We start from the raw sequence: 15,520 nt of genomic DNA, 5'->3' as shown, positions 1-15,520 counted from the left end.
TGCCATCCCATCTCTATCACCTCCTGTTTCACAACTTCTCTGTGTTTTGTCTGGCACTCTTCATTCCACAGAGCCATCTCTTTTGCAAAACTAACTTTAAGTAAGTAGTCGTCTAATGTCTTTCGATGCATACTGTCTCATGTAACAGTCTCTAGAAGATGAAACTGCTACAGTGCTGTATATAATCTGAATGAAATGACATGTGAAAACAGATTAAACATTAGAAACTACACTTTATTTTCCAGAGTGGATTGTCTGGGAGTCACACCATCTGAAAAAAACTCCCAGGTTTCATATAAATATGTACCATCTGAAATTATTAAATAAAGGAGAGGCATTCATGATATCAAAATCAGACAAATAAAGGAATTTGCACAGATGTACAGCTCTGCACAAAATTATGTTTGCATCCATGTGAATATAGGTTACTGCCATTTTGTTTCCTAGTGAACAATTAACAAGCCCTTTTACTCTCTCTGTTCAGTGCAAATGCTTTCACACAAGGTCTCTTTTGATAAGTAACTGTAAACAATGTTTGGAGTCACCATGAGCACATTCAGCATTCAGTAGCCATGTTTCATGTCAGTCAGCACCATAAAGAGGACGCCATGTAAGCAGCTATTAATGAGGCAGAGGTATAGTCTGATTACTATGATGAACTTTCCGGCTCTGCTGCTCGCTTCATGGCACTTTTAGAAGGAGCTCTGACTTTACAGCTTGGTTCCTGCCTCCATAGTCCTTGAGGTCCGCTGGCGTCCACAGCGACGTCCATGACCCGATCTGGCACCAACCACTGCAGAAGCAGCAGGAAGAGGAAGTCTAAAACAGCTACAAATGCAAAAATGGAGCCAGCCACAGGGCCGCAGTGAGCCCTCAGCCTTCGTAACCGTCTGTCCAGGGGAAGCACCTCCTCTCCAGCTACTCGGTCATACACCTGAGAGGGAAAACACGGTGATCAGAGTCAAACAATTCAGCGTTTTATCGTTCAGTGTGAAGCTCAATCACTGCAGCCTCAGCTGTGTGAACCATCAGAAGATTTACATGCACAGAAGAAAATGGATTACTCAGAGAAATCCAGTTACACGGTAATCAGAAAACATGTTTACAAGAACTGTAGTAACCTGGTTACTGTATCTATGTATACATTCATCAGGTCAGTAATCAGATTGCTCCCCTACCCCATATCTTATTTTGAAAGCATGTCTTTCTTATTGTAACTGTATTAGTCATAGAGGATGCTGCTGCCTGATTTATATTTATACTTGTGTGTGTGTGTGTGTGTGTCTCAGAGGACTGATGTTCTGTAGTGAAAGCACAGTTTTTTCTCACAGTGCAAAGGTGTCTTTGAGTTTTACAAATATGTGTAAACATTAGAGCTAGACTGATTAACTGGCCGGGCTGATATATCGGTCCATATTAGCTTATTGGAGATGTATCGGTGTATATATCACTTAAGCAACAGTGTGACCATTACATAGTTTGTCCACCAGAGTGCTGATAAGTTGATTTCACACCAATGTCCTGCTCAGTATGTATCATGTTCACAATTCCTTAAAAAAAAAAAAAAAAAAAAATCAAATCTAAGGGATCCATATCAAGATTGTTTGTTTGTTATGTGTTTTTTTTGTAGCAGTCAGAGTTTAGTAAAAATGTACGATTGGCTGATACATTGTCATCCGACCCCAAATATTAATATCAGTATCGACCTCACAAATCCAGTATCGGTCAGGCTACTGTAAACATAGTAATTGTCGTTCTCCATATGATATGATACTTACTATGTAAGTCCATATTTTAACAGCACAATTACATCCAAAAATCCAAAAGCTTCTGCTGTAGCTAGTTTTGGTCTGTAAAAGAATAAATGCTGAAACAAGAATGTCTTAAGTACACGCAAATGTACAAACAGAATACAATTGAATGAAACAGCATGTTTTGGTGTTGGTACCTTTTCAGTCCTCTCGGCAACGTTTCTCCAGGTGTAGAGATTTTCCACGGAAGCGTGGATAGAGGCGGGGGAGGGGACGGATCCTGAACGCTGCCGGGCAATGACCGTCTCCAGACCAGCACACAATGACCGCACAGTAGGCTCACACAAGGTAATCAAGTCCTCAGGTAACACCTCAGGAATGCCCCCCACACGAGTGCTGACCACCTTAGAAGTAAAACAAAAACTGGATGCACACATTGTATAAAAAACACACACACACACACACACGTATAAATCTCAACATGAGAGAACAAAAACAACATCTGTACTAGCATCACTTTCAAGATTTTAAAGTGCTTTCCCTACCATATAAAAAAGCAAATGGTCTTGCTTCACCATGACTGAAGAGTAAATTAACAGCTGTAAAGCAGAAATTCATTGACCTCTGATGGCTAAAAGAGTCTGTTTCACCTCTGGCCACGCCCTGACATCACTGTTGGTCAGACATAAGTGTGCATCTGAAAACACACCGAACAGCAACATAAGGGTGCACTGACCACACCCAGAGTCACTGTAGGTCAACAAGAGTTTTATCTCATTGTTAGCGACTCCTATGTTGCTTCAAATGCTTTAAAGAAAATATTTCAGAAATTATCCAACCTGTGTCGAAAAAGGGACATTTCAGACATGGAATATGTAACATTGCTGGCTCTGTCAGTCTGTGATGGCTTTTTATCATTCAGACATAGGTGACTTTTACGTTAATATTCCTTACGGCTTCATTCAGACATGACAGGACATTTATTATATTATTTTGGCACCAGCTGCGGGAGAGAGAGAGAACAATGGTGAGTTAAAAATGTTATAACAGCAAGGAAGAAGACAGATTTTTGTTCTTTCACAGGCAGCATCACTGATGGATTTTAAAAACATATTTTGTTGTTGAGACCTTAATTAATGACCATTGCTCTGGTTGCACCACAAGGTGAAAAATTTACTGATCTGATTTATGAAGAATCTCCTTAACAACATAAAATGGGCTCTTTCAAAGCATCTCCTAGTTTATTAAACTGATTCCGTGCAGGCGATGAATGAGATAATACATTTATTACAGTGATCTTAGAAGGCGGGGACGTTATATGACTCTGCCTTTCTCTTTCTCTGTATGTATTACTTTCTTGTGCTGCTGCTGTCTTTACGTTAATCTGACGGCATTCAGCCATGTTGAAAGTGATATTGAAATGTTATAAGGTCCGACCTAGTGAGACTGCCGTCGTGACTTTATGTAAAAGTGACCAGGGTGCTTGTTCAGAAATGAGACCAACATGTTAAACTGCCATCAGATTAAAGTAAAGCAGTGCATGTCTGAAAGGGGTCACCCTCGTGCTGACTTTGCTCTCACCACCTCTGTTGTAAAGAGTTGGGAAAGGTGGAGTCCAGCTAACCAAATATATGGTTGCAAGGGAATATAATTCCTGATGATGCTGTTTTCTCTTCCTCCTGAGACACACCAGACCCAACTTCTCCTGTCACATGTGAGTGTCTGGCTGCTGCCATTTGCAGTTATTATTGTTAACTATTTCTGTTCATTTTTGTGATGATTTTCTATCTATGGCTCCTTTTGTACCACAAACTGTCCATGGATGCCAATCTCATTTTAAATTGCCGCTCCCATTTTTTCCCCTTATGTGCTACGTTTTTTTAAGCAGTGCTATGAGATAGAGTGGAGCAGCCACCTACGAGCACAAACCCACAGGAAATCTGTGACATAAACAATTCAACATCTTCAGCTGTGTCAAGCCAAATCTATTCAGCTGAATGGGCTTCAATAGAGCTGTTTTTGTAAAGCTGCTTGATTTGAGGTTATGAAATGCTTCTTTTGTTACTGTTTTATAGCCATTTGTATTATTTAAACATTTTTTATACATTGGATAAATTGTAGAAATCAATGGTTTGCTTTGTGTTGTGACATGAATTAAGCTGAATGTTTAGGACAGAACAATAACTGTTTTTACATCAAATCAATGCAAATTTTGAGGAAGTGAGACTGGAACAGAGAGAGAGAGACAGAGAGAGAGGGAGAGACAGTAGGAGACGAGAGGCAGTATGTCTACTCTTGTGATAAAATTTGCAGTAGAAAGTAAATGTAAACACAGGAAATGCAGCTTTCACATTTATTTCTTAGATATAGGAAATATTGCATCAATTATGGCCAAGAGTGTTCAGGTTGTCACATCAATCCAACATCAAAGATCAATTTACTCCTCTCCAGTGGAAGGTGTGTTATCAGTAAAATCACCTGGTTCTTTGCCCTACATGGCACACAATCCCTTGTCCTTGAACTATTGTATGAATGGCAACAAACCTGCAGTCCACAGCTGGCTCCTTCTAAAATGGCCATGCAGAACGCTTCAGTCAGAGATGTGTTGAGGAAGATGTGACCCTGCACCAGAACTCTACGAACATCTTTATGCTCCAAAGCCCCCAGCAGACGCACCCTGCAGAGACACAATTCAAAGAAGAAAGGCACATAATAATACCTTCACAAGCAAACCCTGTGTTTGACTATCCAAGCCAGACTGCTGTCACAGGTTAATTGCTGGACATTCACGACACAGGTAATGCAGCACCTATCTGTATTTCCACACACATCACTGCTTAACTACAATCATCTCCAGACATTGTATAAATGCTAACTAGTGTTGTCAACTTTCAGTTTGTGAAATGTGGCTGCTGCAATATTAATACCTGAGATTGAACATAACGATGCAGGTAATGTGGTGTCATTTTATAGGATTTCTTTCAATAACTTGCCTCATTATGAAATGTTATTACAGAGACCATGTCCTGAAAGAGGTTTAAGTGGTACTTCCCTATTATAAATATTCTCAGCAGTACCTTTCATGTAGTTGGTATTTCTCTCTCACTTCCTCCAGGACAATTCTCTTTGGCCCCTCTCCACCAATCAGGAAATGCAGATCTGGATGTTTGAGACAGAGCTCTGGGATTATTCCACCAAGAAGATCAATTCCTTAAAAAGGGGGAAGAGATTGTGAACACTTACTTTCACAATGAAGATGATGCAATACTAATTAATTAATAGCCTGACCAATACTGAATATTTGTGGCCAATACAGATATTTGTGTTTAAAAATCTGATTAATTTTTTTATTTATTATCGGCTGATGTAACTTTTTTTTTTAAACATAAAAACATTATCAGCCAATACTGATATATCTGTGAAAAGCTAATATAAGCCAAATCAAATATATCAAAGTTTATTGTAATATTGTCCACCAACTGTAACACCTTCCCTGGAACTGAAAGAGATATTTAGGTGTGAATGACTCGAGCCAACATGAGGGCTTGAACTTTAGTCCTCCAAAAAAGGGCACCATGCCGCCTACAATTACAGCCTACACTGACCAGTAGAAATACGAACAAATAAGCTAAAATGTCTAATACAACAGCTTCTCCGTACCTTTACGGTAGACAAGACGGCTGACCACAACAATAGTGATCCTGTCGTCTTGGCGCTGGGAGGGGTCAGGGGTGAAGTCCGTCGGGTCAACAGCGTTGGGAATAACAGACACTATCTCTGGGTTGAGTGCTGCACGGAGCACTGTGTTCTCCTTACTGGTGTATGACACGCACACAATGTGGCTGGTGTCACACAGCGTCACAGTCAGAAGCTTGTTGGTCAGCACAGAGCTCACATCAGCAAAGCCAAAGAGTGAGTGGTCAGTGAATACCTGTAAATCATAAAACTCTTTAGGTTTATGCCAGCAGATTATTTGTAGCATAGTGATATAAACACATCATGTGATTTTGAGACCTGGCTTATAATAAGTCACATACCGTGTTAAGGCCCATGGTCTTAGCGTGGAACAGTGCATCATGGCCCATGGCAGAGAACGAGCTGTGTGCATGCACCACAGTGATGCATTCCCTTACAAACACACAGCGCAGCAGTGGGAGACTGTGGAAGCAGGTGGTGGCTGTGGACTGGTTGTACATCACCTGCAGGGGGAGGTAGTAGACCTTCAGTCCGTTGGTCAAGTACCTGACACCCTTCCTCCTGCCATAGGCATGGGTGACAATCACCACCTTGTGTCCCTTTTCAATCAAACACTGTGATAGCTGGTAAATGTGACTTTCTACTCCTCCCATATTCGGATAGAAGAAGTCAGACACCATGCAGATGTTGTGCTTCCTGCTGGGGACCCTGGCAACCTCTGCAGGAGCTCCAGAGACTCTATGAGACGAAGGGTTATTCACAGCTGCTGCTCTCCTTCGCTGGCCCATTGTAGATTCCTTGTGTGGCTGTGCACCTCACTAGTGCTGAAATAATTAGTTCATTCATCGATTAGTTGATCAACAAAAAATTAATTGATGACAAAAGTATTTTAATAATCAATTAATAATTTAAATATTTTTTTAAGAATTGAAGAGAAGCTGGAACCAGCAATTCTTTGGCCTTTTTGCTTGATAAATGACTTAAATGGTGAAACGATTACCAAAATGATGAACTGGCGATGAACTTTTTGGCCATCAACTAATCCAGTGGTTCTCAAACTCTTTCTGTCATGCCCCCCTTCAGAAGCCCCCCACCACACATAAACAGATTGAATTCTTATCAATCATTAACAAAATTGGAGGAGAAACAAATATAATAGGAGCCAAGTTGAATTCGATTGAAATAAAAGAAATTATTCAGGTCAGCACGATAGCATCAGCAAACTCTTGTTTCTTTATTTCCCTACATAAATTATGTTCATTCACCATATTTTTCCCTTGGTCATCCACGCCCCCTCTGATTATGATATATCAGCTATATATTTCACTATAGCAAGATACTTTTCAGAAATATTTGGTCTCATATCTCATATAAACATCGACCAGCACTAATGACTCAGCTGAGACATGATAGTCAGGTATTCACCAACTCAGGTATTACAGATGACTGTAAACAATGGTCCAGAGCAGTTTATAAATTACCTCAAGTACTTTTTATGTTGACCAACATTTACACCTGTAATACTAAACCTGTGATAAACCAATTTTGATCATGTAGGGTTTAGAGCTGCTTTCAAATCTCCACATATCCCAATAAAACGACATTTGGTATTGTAATAGTGCAGCACCTGTTTCACTACTGAGTGTAGCAGCTTCTCTCTTAGCATTAGAAATGTTTTTTAGTGAATTGTCCCTTTAATTTGCATTTGCTATCCGTTTAACTATGCCGGGATAGTTAAGGTCGCTCATGAAGTATTTACAAACACCTCGGAGACTAACTTAGCTGGTGCAAGGTGACTATGGGTCAACTCTTCTAAGCTACATTAACGTTTTTTGTGCCTCATCTATTTCATTACACGTTAGCATCAAGTTAACGTTGTTCATATTTAACCAGTTGACTGACATTAAAGCAGATAGTGTTCCTAGTCCGAATTGCCTTACCGTGAACAAAATGTCAGTCTTGTTCCAGCCTCTGAAAACACACACAACTATGTTTCAGATGGAGATTCATTTCTACTCGCTAGCCCCGAGCTAGCCAGTTAGCCGCCTGTATCACTTCCTGGTGTTTCCTTACGTCACACGCAATGACGCACCATGGAGCTGTTGCTGCCATCTGTTGTGTGTTTGTTTCATAGCCTGTATATTATATACAGTCTGTTTTGTTTGTGTGGGGCATTGACTGTGTACTTTATATACAGTCTGTGGTTTGGGGAGAGACATTACATCAAATTTTGAATATAACATTAACTCTGTTTTATTGTAAATCTCAAAGCACTGTTTTATAAGTCTTCCTTTAATTTAAATGGCTTTTGGACAGAATTCAACCTCTAGGATGCATAAGCTCAGGCTAGCCTAGAGCTTAAAGCTAACCATAAACATAAATGTACATTACTGTATTATGACGAGTTGTTTGGAGAGTCCCCTGAACAACCATTAATTGTTTATTATTTATTATCATTTTAAATGATTGTTTATTGGATTTACATGTTTACTACTATTACTGTTAAATATAGTTTTTACTTTTATTTTTATTTTATATAAATGTGAATGGTGTTTACTTACACAGTAGTGCAACATCTATCTGGCTGCTGAAAGATATGTGTTTGTTGATATGGTTCAATAAAGAAAAAAGGGAAATGAAATGTTTCAAAGGGAAATAAGGTCACAGTTTTCCAGCCTGCTTTTTCCATTGACTACTTTGCTGAATACTGTGTCATGTAAATGTACCGTGACGTGTCTGAGCTGATTTCAGGTAGATAATGCGGGGGACAAAGAAAAACAAATTTCTTTGATGTATTTTGATTGAGTTTAATTGCTCCAGTCATCTCTCCCTCACACACATACTGTATACACATTGCTGAATGTTGCCACGTTTCCTTCTGCTTAGCTCCATTAACCAATGTCTCAACATGATGAAAATCCAGTTAATAATACTAGTACCCTGTGGCCAAGATTATGGCGTGCTTTTATAGTGTCTTGTTGTTCAGCACACATCAAAGCAATTTACAAAGAGACAGCACAAGTGACACTAAAGACAGGTTACAAAATAACATAAGAAATTAGCAAGACAAAAACAAAAGACAATGGTGCCAAAAGACTCAAGGCTAAAATGGAGTATGTGGGTTAAAGGGCTGCTCAGTTTTTCTTCCCTCAGCAAAACATTTTCAGGGTAGGTTTCATTTTAGCCCTTTGTTGGCCTTGAAAAAGTCCACACATTCACACTGTCACACATTTCCTCTCTTCCAGCTTGCTTAAGATTTGTTGTGCTCTCCTGTTTGCAGCTACAGAAGCAAGGTATGTTCCCCAGTTCCCAAAGTTCAACAACACCTTTTCAGACTGGAAAATATATATATATTTTTTTTTTTTTTAAAGTCACTGGTTGTTTGGTTGTCCAGGTAGGGATCATCCGCAGGCATTACTTTTTGATGTTATAACTCTTGAATGTCACAAAACTGTCACAGGGGTTCCCCTCCAAACCTTGAAAAATGAAACAACACTGGCAAAACAACATCATCCAGCGTAACCAGCTATACCACGAAAGCAGTTACAGAAAAACAGGTTACATTTTACACATGTCACACCCTAATGTAAGAAAAGAAGGTCCAAGGACCTTTACAAGAAAATCACAGTAGATAGTCAACCTTAAACACATATATTTTATACACCTTCCATAAATGTATTTTATTTAAATGGAAATGAACAATGCATAGTACTGGTATTGTGCTATAAAAATATTACCTGTATGTTAATAAAGGGTTAATGATAACAGCTTATAAAATAGTTTCATAGCAACCATATTTTTCACAATTGTTGCCAAGTGTTACAATGTCTCCGTATTAATAACTTTCTTTCTCACATTTAAATTATAGCACTCACAGTATATATACTTAACCACCAATGGACATTACATCATTAAAAGGCTCAGTTTTATGCAGTTTTTCTGTAATGCAGGATGTTTAGAATGTGAAGATTGAAAAGTGTAGTGCACTGTGATTTTGCTCAGGCTGGTGACATATTAACTACATTAAGTATATGTCTGAATCGGTTTAACATTATTGTGCATTCAGAAAATTGTTTTGTTGACATTTTCATTTGTCAACAAGACAATTTTCCAAAGGATGCAATTATTCTGGCTGGATTGTAATATGTATAGCATCACTGTTACCTGCTACAGAATATAAAATAGTGCACACATCCAATAATCTATTTTTGTTGTGTGATGATTTATATATTTTTTATGCTTTGTTTCGTTACTGAGGTGTAACTGATTACATTTAAATGTGTCACTTCATCTTCATATCGTAGAGGGCAATCTCTTTTTGCAGTGGAATTGGATGGAAATAATATAAACATTTGCCTGCAAACATCCATAAAAAGCTCACAAAATGGACGTCCTTTTCAGAAACACAACATTCCAGGAGTGGCGTGAACACAGGATGTAACCTGCCCGTAAACAGTCTCTGTGTTGGCATGAGTCCTCATTAATGACTAACCACTTTCCACTGCCTCCACCTCTTGTATCCTCTGTAAACTCCTTTATCAAAGACAAAAGACATGGAAAGTTCCCCTGAGAGACTCAGTAATGATGACAAATATCAACAAGGAAGAGCAAAACTGGTAGCAGCTTAACAACTGAAATAAGTGTTGTGCAACTCTACTTTAACCAGCTCAGTTACAGTGTGGCATTATGACAAACACTTACTGTGAGAATTTACAACGGCGCCACAAGACCAGGGACAATCCGAGCACCAACATAATGGGAATGGCTTTTATGTATCTCACGACATATTCTGGTTTTGGATTTCTAACTGGTTCTGTGGAAAAATGAAGAAAATTGCAAAAATATGACACTGTAAATAACTAAATGATTTGTTTTCCCTAACGATTTGATGTCACATCCTAAACAGTATTTTACTTTTTAAAAGGTGTTATGCGATATGTTGTATTGTGACTGATGCTTTGTTTACAGCTAATGTGCATGCTTTTAATGTGGAGTAGTAAATAAATCAAAACAAATAGTTACCATTCACTGCCCCGCACTCATAGCTGATGACAGTTGATATGCCTTTGGCCTTGACCTCACATGTAGGGGCTGAGGTCATGTTGAGTTTAGTGATGAGTTTGCTGTGGAAATGGTAGAGGCCAGCAGGAGCATTTCGGGTGTATTTGTTGGTTATGTTTGTTGTGGATGAATTTGTAAGAAGCTGTCCATCCAATTTCCACTGAATCTCAGCGTCTCCATAGCGTCCACTTACATCACACTGGAAATCCTTCACGCTTAAATCGCCACTGATGTTGTTGGGAGCGCGCTGACAAACACTGTAGCTCGCTAGTGAGAGATGATGCAAGTTAAAATTGTGCAAGATTATGCTACTTCTGTAAATTTATGGGTGAATGAATGAGCGATCAAAATAGGTATACATAATGAATGAATTAATGACTCACCAGAAACGTTAAGATTTACATATAAAAACTGGTATTGGTTTTCACGGTGAAAACGGCACGAGTATTTCCCCTGGTCAGCCGCTGTGATGTTGGTTAGGAGAACAGAGCAGTTATTGTTGGTCTTATTCAGAAATGTTTTGGCCCTGCCCTTGTATCTGCCACTGAAGTTTGCAGTGTTACTGTGGTATTTGAGCACCAGAACCAGCGGGTTTTCCATCTGCCACTTAAACTCCTCGTTCAAATTTATATCTGAGCAGTTGCATGGCAGAAGGACGCTGTCTTCTAAGACGCCTTCGATCACTTCATCACCTGCAGTAGAAGAGGTAAATTGGGATTAGTCCAGTTGTCAAACTCTCAAAATATTTGTTTTAAATAAACATTTCTCAGCACATACACTGCAAAACGTAAGTTTCCCTGCTGCCTTAAAAATGTGAGTTAACTAAACTAAACTTAAATATTTAATTGGCTCTAGTGGGCTCATACGTTGTGAAAATATAAAACCAACTAAAGTTAGTTCACTAAATACAACACATTATTAAAGATTAAACCAGTGGTTTCCTTGACTACTTGGTAAAGTTTTAGATGTCTATGAGTTGTTAGCAGTTCCACCAAAGAGACACTTAACCTCTAAACATCTGATGGTTTCATTTAACTGTTAGAGACCCAAATATCCAATATTTCACAAAAAAGCAAAGATTAGAGGAAAGTCCAAACAATGAAAACAGATTTCTGTATCAGAATTTTGCTTTTACTTGTTTCCTCTCCCATTAATCACCTCACAAGCCCTCAGATTTATCTTGTGACCCTTCGAAGGGGGCCCGACCCACAGGTTGGGACAAACCTGACTAACTATATTTAAAGAAGTTTTCAAGAATGAGTACTTTTACTTTTGATACTTGAAGCAAACTCTCAGCAGTATATTTATTCAACTCATCTTTCAAGTCAGAAGAACTCATGCTTAGAAGTTCTGAAGCAGATAAAAACTAGATTAACTAAATTAATAAGACCGAAGTATTTGTATTAAGTTAATTGTAAAAGATTAGTTGACTCCACTTTATTCCTGTATGATGTTTTATAGTGTATTGTCATCTTTTACGTCCTTAAAATCTAAATTAAGCAGTCATGTAGCCCTGATTTGACAAACCATCACACACACAAATGTCTACTTTTCTGATTCTTTTACTTTTTTACGCTTTTGTTAACGTATTTGTTACGTTAAACCTTAGGTGGCCTCTGCTGCTGCGTTAATCTGCCCCTCTCCCTTTTCTGTATGTGTGTTAACTGCCAAAGTGCCTTTTATTTACATATTCAAATCATATGTTGTCATATTAAAAACTAATAAGTCATAGTCCATTCTGCTAATGACTGGGTGTGATTTTACTGACATGACCCAATTTGATAACTGATCCTTTGCTTTGTGCCTTGTTGTTCAAACACAACTGCACAGCCACTAGTCTAGTTAGAAATTGCAGACTCTCACTTTGTTTATATTTCTCTCCAAGTGCACGAAGAAAGAAACCAAATGAAGGGAGTTGTTGACTGAAGACCACGTGAACAATGTGAAAACTTTGACCTTTGTATTTTTCCACTCCTGCTGATATCCATCAAATAAAATAGTTTGGGTTCAAACAAGAGGAAAAGTCATGTTTTGGTGTCATTAAGTAAAATAATGGACAATCTTGCTATTGGCTTTTTCACTCAAGCCCAATTCTTGTGTCAGAAAACTGTGATACGTATTAGTACATTTAAATGACTGAAAATAATACAACATAAATGTATTTACTACTGTGTGTATATAAAATGTCTTCAATTGTGATTGAGCTTTTGTGGTCATCATAAAGAATAAGACTTCTGGAAAAATTCATATTTGTACAATAAAATCCTATCTCATGAGTATTCAGGCAATGCACCACACAGATACTGATGACTTATGAATGGATTATTTTGTCTGATTTCAGTTTTATTGATTAGATTAGATTCATGGCTCTATAAAAACACCATCCAGCCCGCCCTGCTGGGTGAGGCAGGTGGACGCCCCCCTTGTGACCTGGATTGTTGACTACCTGACTGGCAGACCACAGCACGTGTGCTTGCAGCACTGTGTGTTAGACAGCGCGGTCCGTAACACTGGGGCCCCTCAGGGGACTGTCCTCTCTCCCTTCCTCTTCACCATCTACACCACGGACTTCAGCTACCACACAGAGTCCTGCCACCTTCAGAAGTTTTCTGATGACTCTGCTGTGGTGGGAAGTATCAGCGGTGGTGATGAGACTGAGTACAGGGCTGTGGTGGGGAACTTTGTCTCATGGTGCGAGCAGAACCATCTGCAGCTCAATGCAACAAAGTCTAAGGAGCTGGTTGTGGATCTACGGAGGGCCAAGGCACCACTGACCCCGGTTTCCATTCAGGGGGTCAATGTGGACATTGTAGAGGACTACAAGTACCTGGGAGTACACATGGACAATAAACTGGACTGGGCTAAGAACACTCAGGCTGTTTACAGGAAGGGCCAGAGCCGCCTCTATTTTCTGAGGAGGCTGAGGTCCTTCAACATCTGCCGGACAATGCTGAGGATGTTTTATGAGTATGTGGTGGCCAGTGCTATCCTGTATGCTGTTGCATGCTGGGGCAGCAGGCTGAGGGTAGCGGACGCCAACAGACTCAACAAACTGATCTGTAAGGCCAGTGACATTGTGGGGGTGGAGCTGGACTCTCTGGCGGTGGTGTCAGAGAGGAGGATGCTGGCCAAACTACACGCCATCTTGGACAGTGTCTCCCACCCACTCCATGACGTGCTGGTCAAACAAAGGAGAACCTTCAGCGGAAGACTCATCTCCCCAAAAAGCACCACAGAGCGCCACAGGAAGTCATTCCTGCCTGTGGCCATCAAACTCTTTAACTCCTCCCTCTGAGTGTCAGTCTGTATGACCCTAAGTCATTAAACTGGACATTGATCATTACATCTCTGCAATACTTGAATAATTGTGCAATATCTGTGTAATACTCATGTGCAATATTTAGCTTTGTCCTATTTATTATTCATACCTCCATTACTGCTGTTGCAATACTACTTATTACTTATATTATTACATTGCATTATTATACCTGTAAACCCACTTGGTACTTCACACTTATTTTATTCTATACTTATACCCACTTGGTATTTAATTTATTTTCTGACCTGTTTTTATAGTTTTTATAGTGTATTGTATTATATTTTTTTGCTAGTACTTTCTCCTGTGTACACTGACGTAAAGGCGAGCTGCTGTAACAAAGAGTTTCCCTTCGGGGATCAATAAAGTATTTCTGATTCTGATTCTGAAAATGGCTCAGGGGATAACATGTTGTTAAAGTGAGAACAAAGATGTTAAAAGACAGACACAAAATATGTAACAGGAAATAAAACAACATAATCGTATAAACCAAGATCACATCAGTGCAAACTGAACCAAAAATAAAAATCCATATCAATACACCTGAACAGAAGCTTAGTGGTCCACAGGTAAGCCCTTTCATTTCATTCATATGACATGAGTGGCAAAACACTGTTGATTGAAGGCCTATTACCAGAGCAGCTGCTGGTTCTGTAAACACAATGTCTACAGAAAAATCATCAGTATTAAATAAACAGTGGGAAGTATATGTTAGATTAATACTTATATTTCTGAACCCTTGTAGCCAAACAGTACTTTTTAACTGTCAATTGATTGTTTGGTGGAATTTAATCCCAAACTACTCTACTCCCTTAGTGTTATAAATAAATAAATCTTATCTTTATGAAAGTCCTTTAATTTACCACCGAATATGGGCAATGAATCCCACTTGAAATCTTACAAGACCTGAAAGAGGAAACATATTTGTGTCATGTGTTTTCATTGGGGGTGAGGGGTCATTGCTCAAATTTGACAATTTATAAAAGTCATAAATCTGAATTTTGATTCCCCACAGGGATAAACATAGAGACAAACAATCAATCACGCCAAAGTAACAACTTTACAAGTATTGCAACACTCAAATGTTCCATGTAGACTTTAATTATATGAATACGAGACGTTTATGTGAGATTATTCTACAGTATGCAAGCATTTAAAATGTAGTATATTTTCAGAGAGAACGACAAGAGGCAAAACTCTACATTACTGCTTACCTGAAACAGTTAACACCATTAATACTCCCAGGAAAGTCCACATGTTGCTCTCTGCGGGGCAAGAAAACTAATGGATCTGAGGTTTCTCGAGGAAGGATTATTATTCTAATCTGCTTCGTTTCGTGTTATTGTTTTGATTACATTTAAAGATCGATAGGTGACATAGGTAGTTAAAATCCAAGCCCGTGAACAGGTCAGCAATCTACACACGTCTTTCTTCAGTCAGTCTTGTCCAGTGAGGTAAAGTGAAACTGGTTGTAAGTTGAGTTTCCGCAATATCGTAAAGTCGTGATTGCATAGCCACAAAGAAATCCGCCTCCCACTGAGGACAATAGAAACTATATTGCGTCACCAGGCATTTTATTAGGGCTTTCTGTGTATCCTACCCAAACTTATCAAATGGTGGAGAGACACTAGGTCAACTATGTGTTTTCCTTGGCATGAACACACACACACCCCCACACGGTCAGACCCGCTCAGAC

At 39.1% G+C, this 15,520-nt stretch overlaps 2 protein-coding genes across 5 annotated transcripts; both read right to left on the bottom strand.

Moving 5' to 3' along the window:
- Window positions 1–213: 213 nt before the first annotated feature.
- Window positions 214–7,552, bottom strand: piga (phosphatidylinositol glycan anchor biosynthesis, class A). 4 transcript variants are annotated; one of them, XM_044217251.1, is made up of 8 exons: window positions 7,388–7,551; window positions 6,125–6,271; window positions 5,789–5,950; window positions 5,412–5,682; window positions 4,829–4,961; window positions 4,296–4,428; window positions 1,949–2,155; window positions 214–934 (listed from the first exon to the last, which is right to left on the bottom strand). In XM_044217251.1, the coding sequence occupies exons 2-8, from the start codon at window positions 6,233–6,235 to the stop codon at window positions 650–652; spliced, it is 1,302 nt and encodes a 433-aa protein (XP_044073186.1). In that variant the 5' UTR covers window positions 6,236–6,271; window positions 7,388–7,551; the 3' UTR covers window positions 214–649. The 4 variants fall into 4 exon arrangements, with proteins under 4 accessions (XP_044073186.1, XP_044073185.1, XP_044073184.1 ...); XM_044217250.1 differs by having other exon boundaries at window positions 4,829–4,910; window positions 5,789–6,271; window positions 7,388–7,552; XM_044217249.1 differs by having other exon boundaries at window positions 5,789–6,271.
- Window positions 7,553–8,238: 686 nt separating this feature from the next.
- On the bottom strand, window positions 8,239–15,475 carry si:dkey-192g7.3 (butyrophilin subfamily 3 member A2). The gene is made up of 5 exons (XM_044216588.1): window positions 15,039–15,475; window positions 10,892–11,200; window positions 10,470–10,775; window positions 10,149–10,260; window positions 8,239–9,980 (listed from the first exon to the last, which is right to left on the bottom strand). Exons 1-5 carry the CDS (start codon window positions 15,079–15,081, stop codon window positions 9,935–9,937), a joined length of 816 nt encoding a protein of 271 aa, XP_044072523.1. The 5' UTR covers window positions 15,082–15,475; the 3' UTR covers window positions 8,239–9,934.
- Between the last annotated feature and the right edge of the window lie 45 nt (window positions 15,476–15,520).

The sequence above is a fragment of the Siniperca chuatsi genome, linkage group LG12, assembly GCF_020085105.1.
Source record: "Siniperca chuatsi isolate FFG_IHB_CAS linkage group LG12, ASM2008510v1, whole genome shotgun sequence".
Lineage (NCBI taxonomy): Eukaryota > Metazoa > Chordata > Actinopteri > Centrarchiformes > Sinipercidae > Siniperca > Siniperca chuatsi.
Note: the sequence above shows the minus strand (reverse complement) of the source record. Positions and strands in the feature narration are given on the sequence as shown.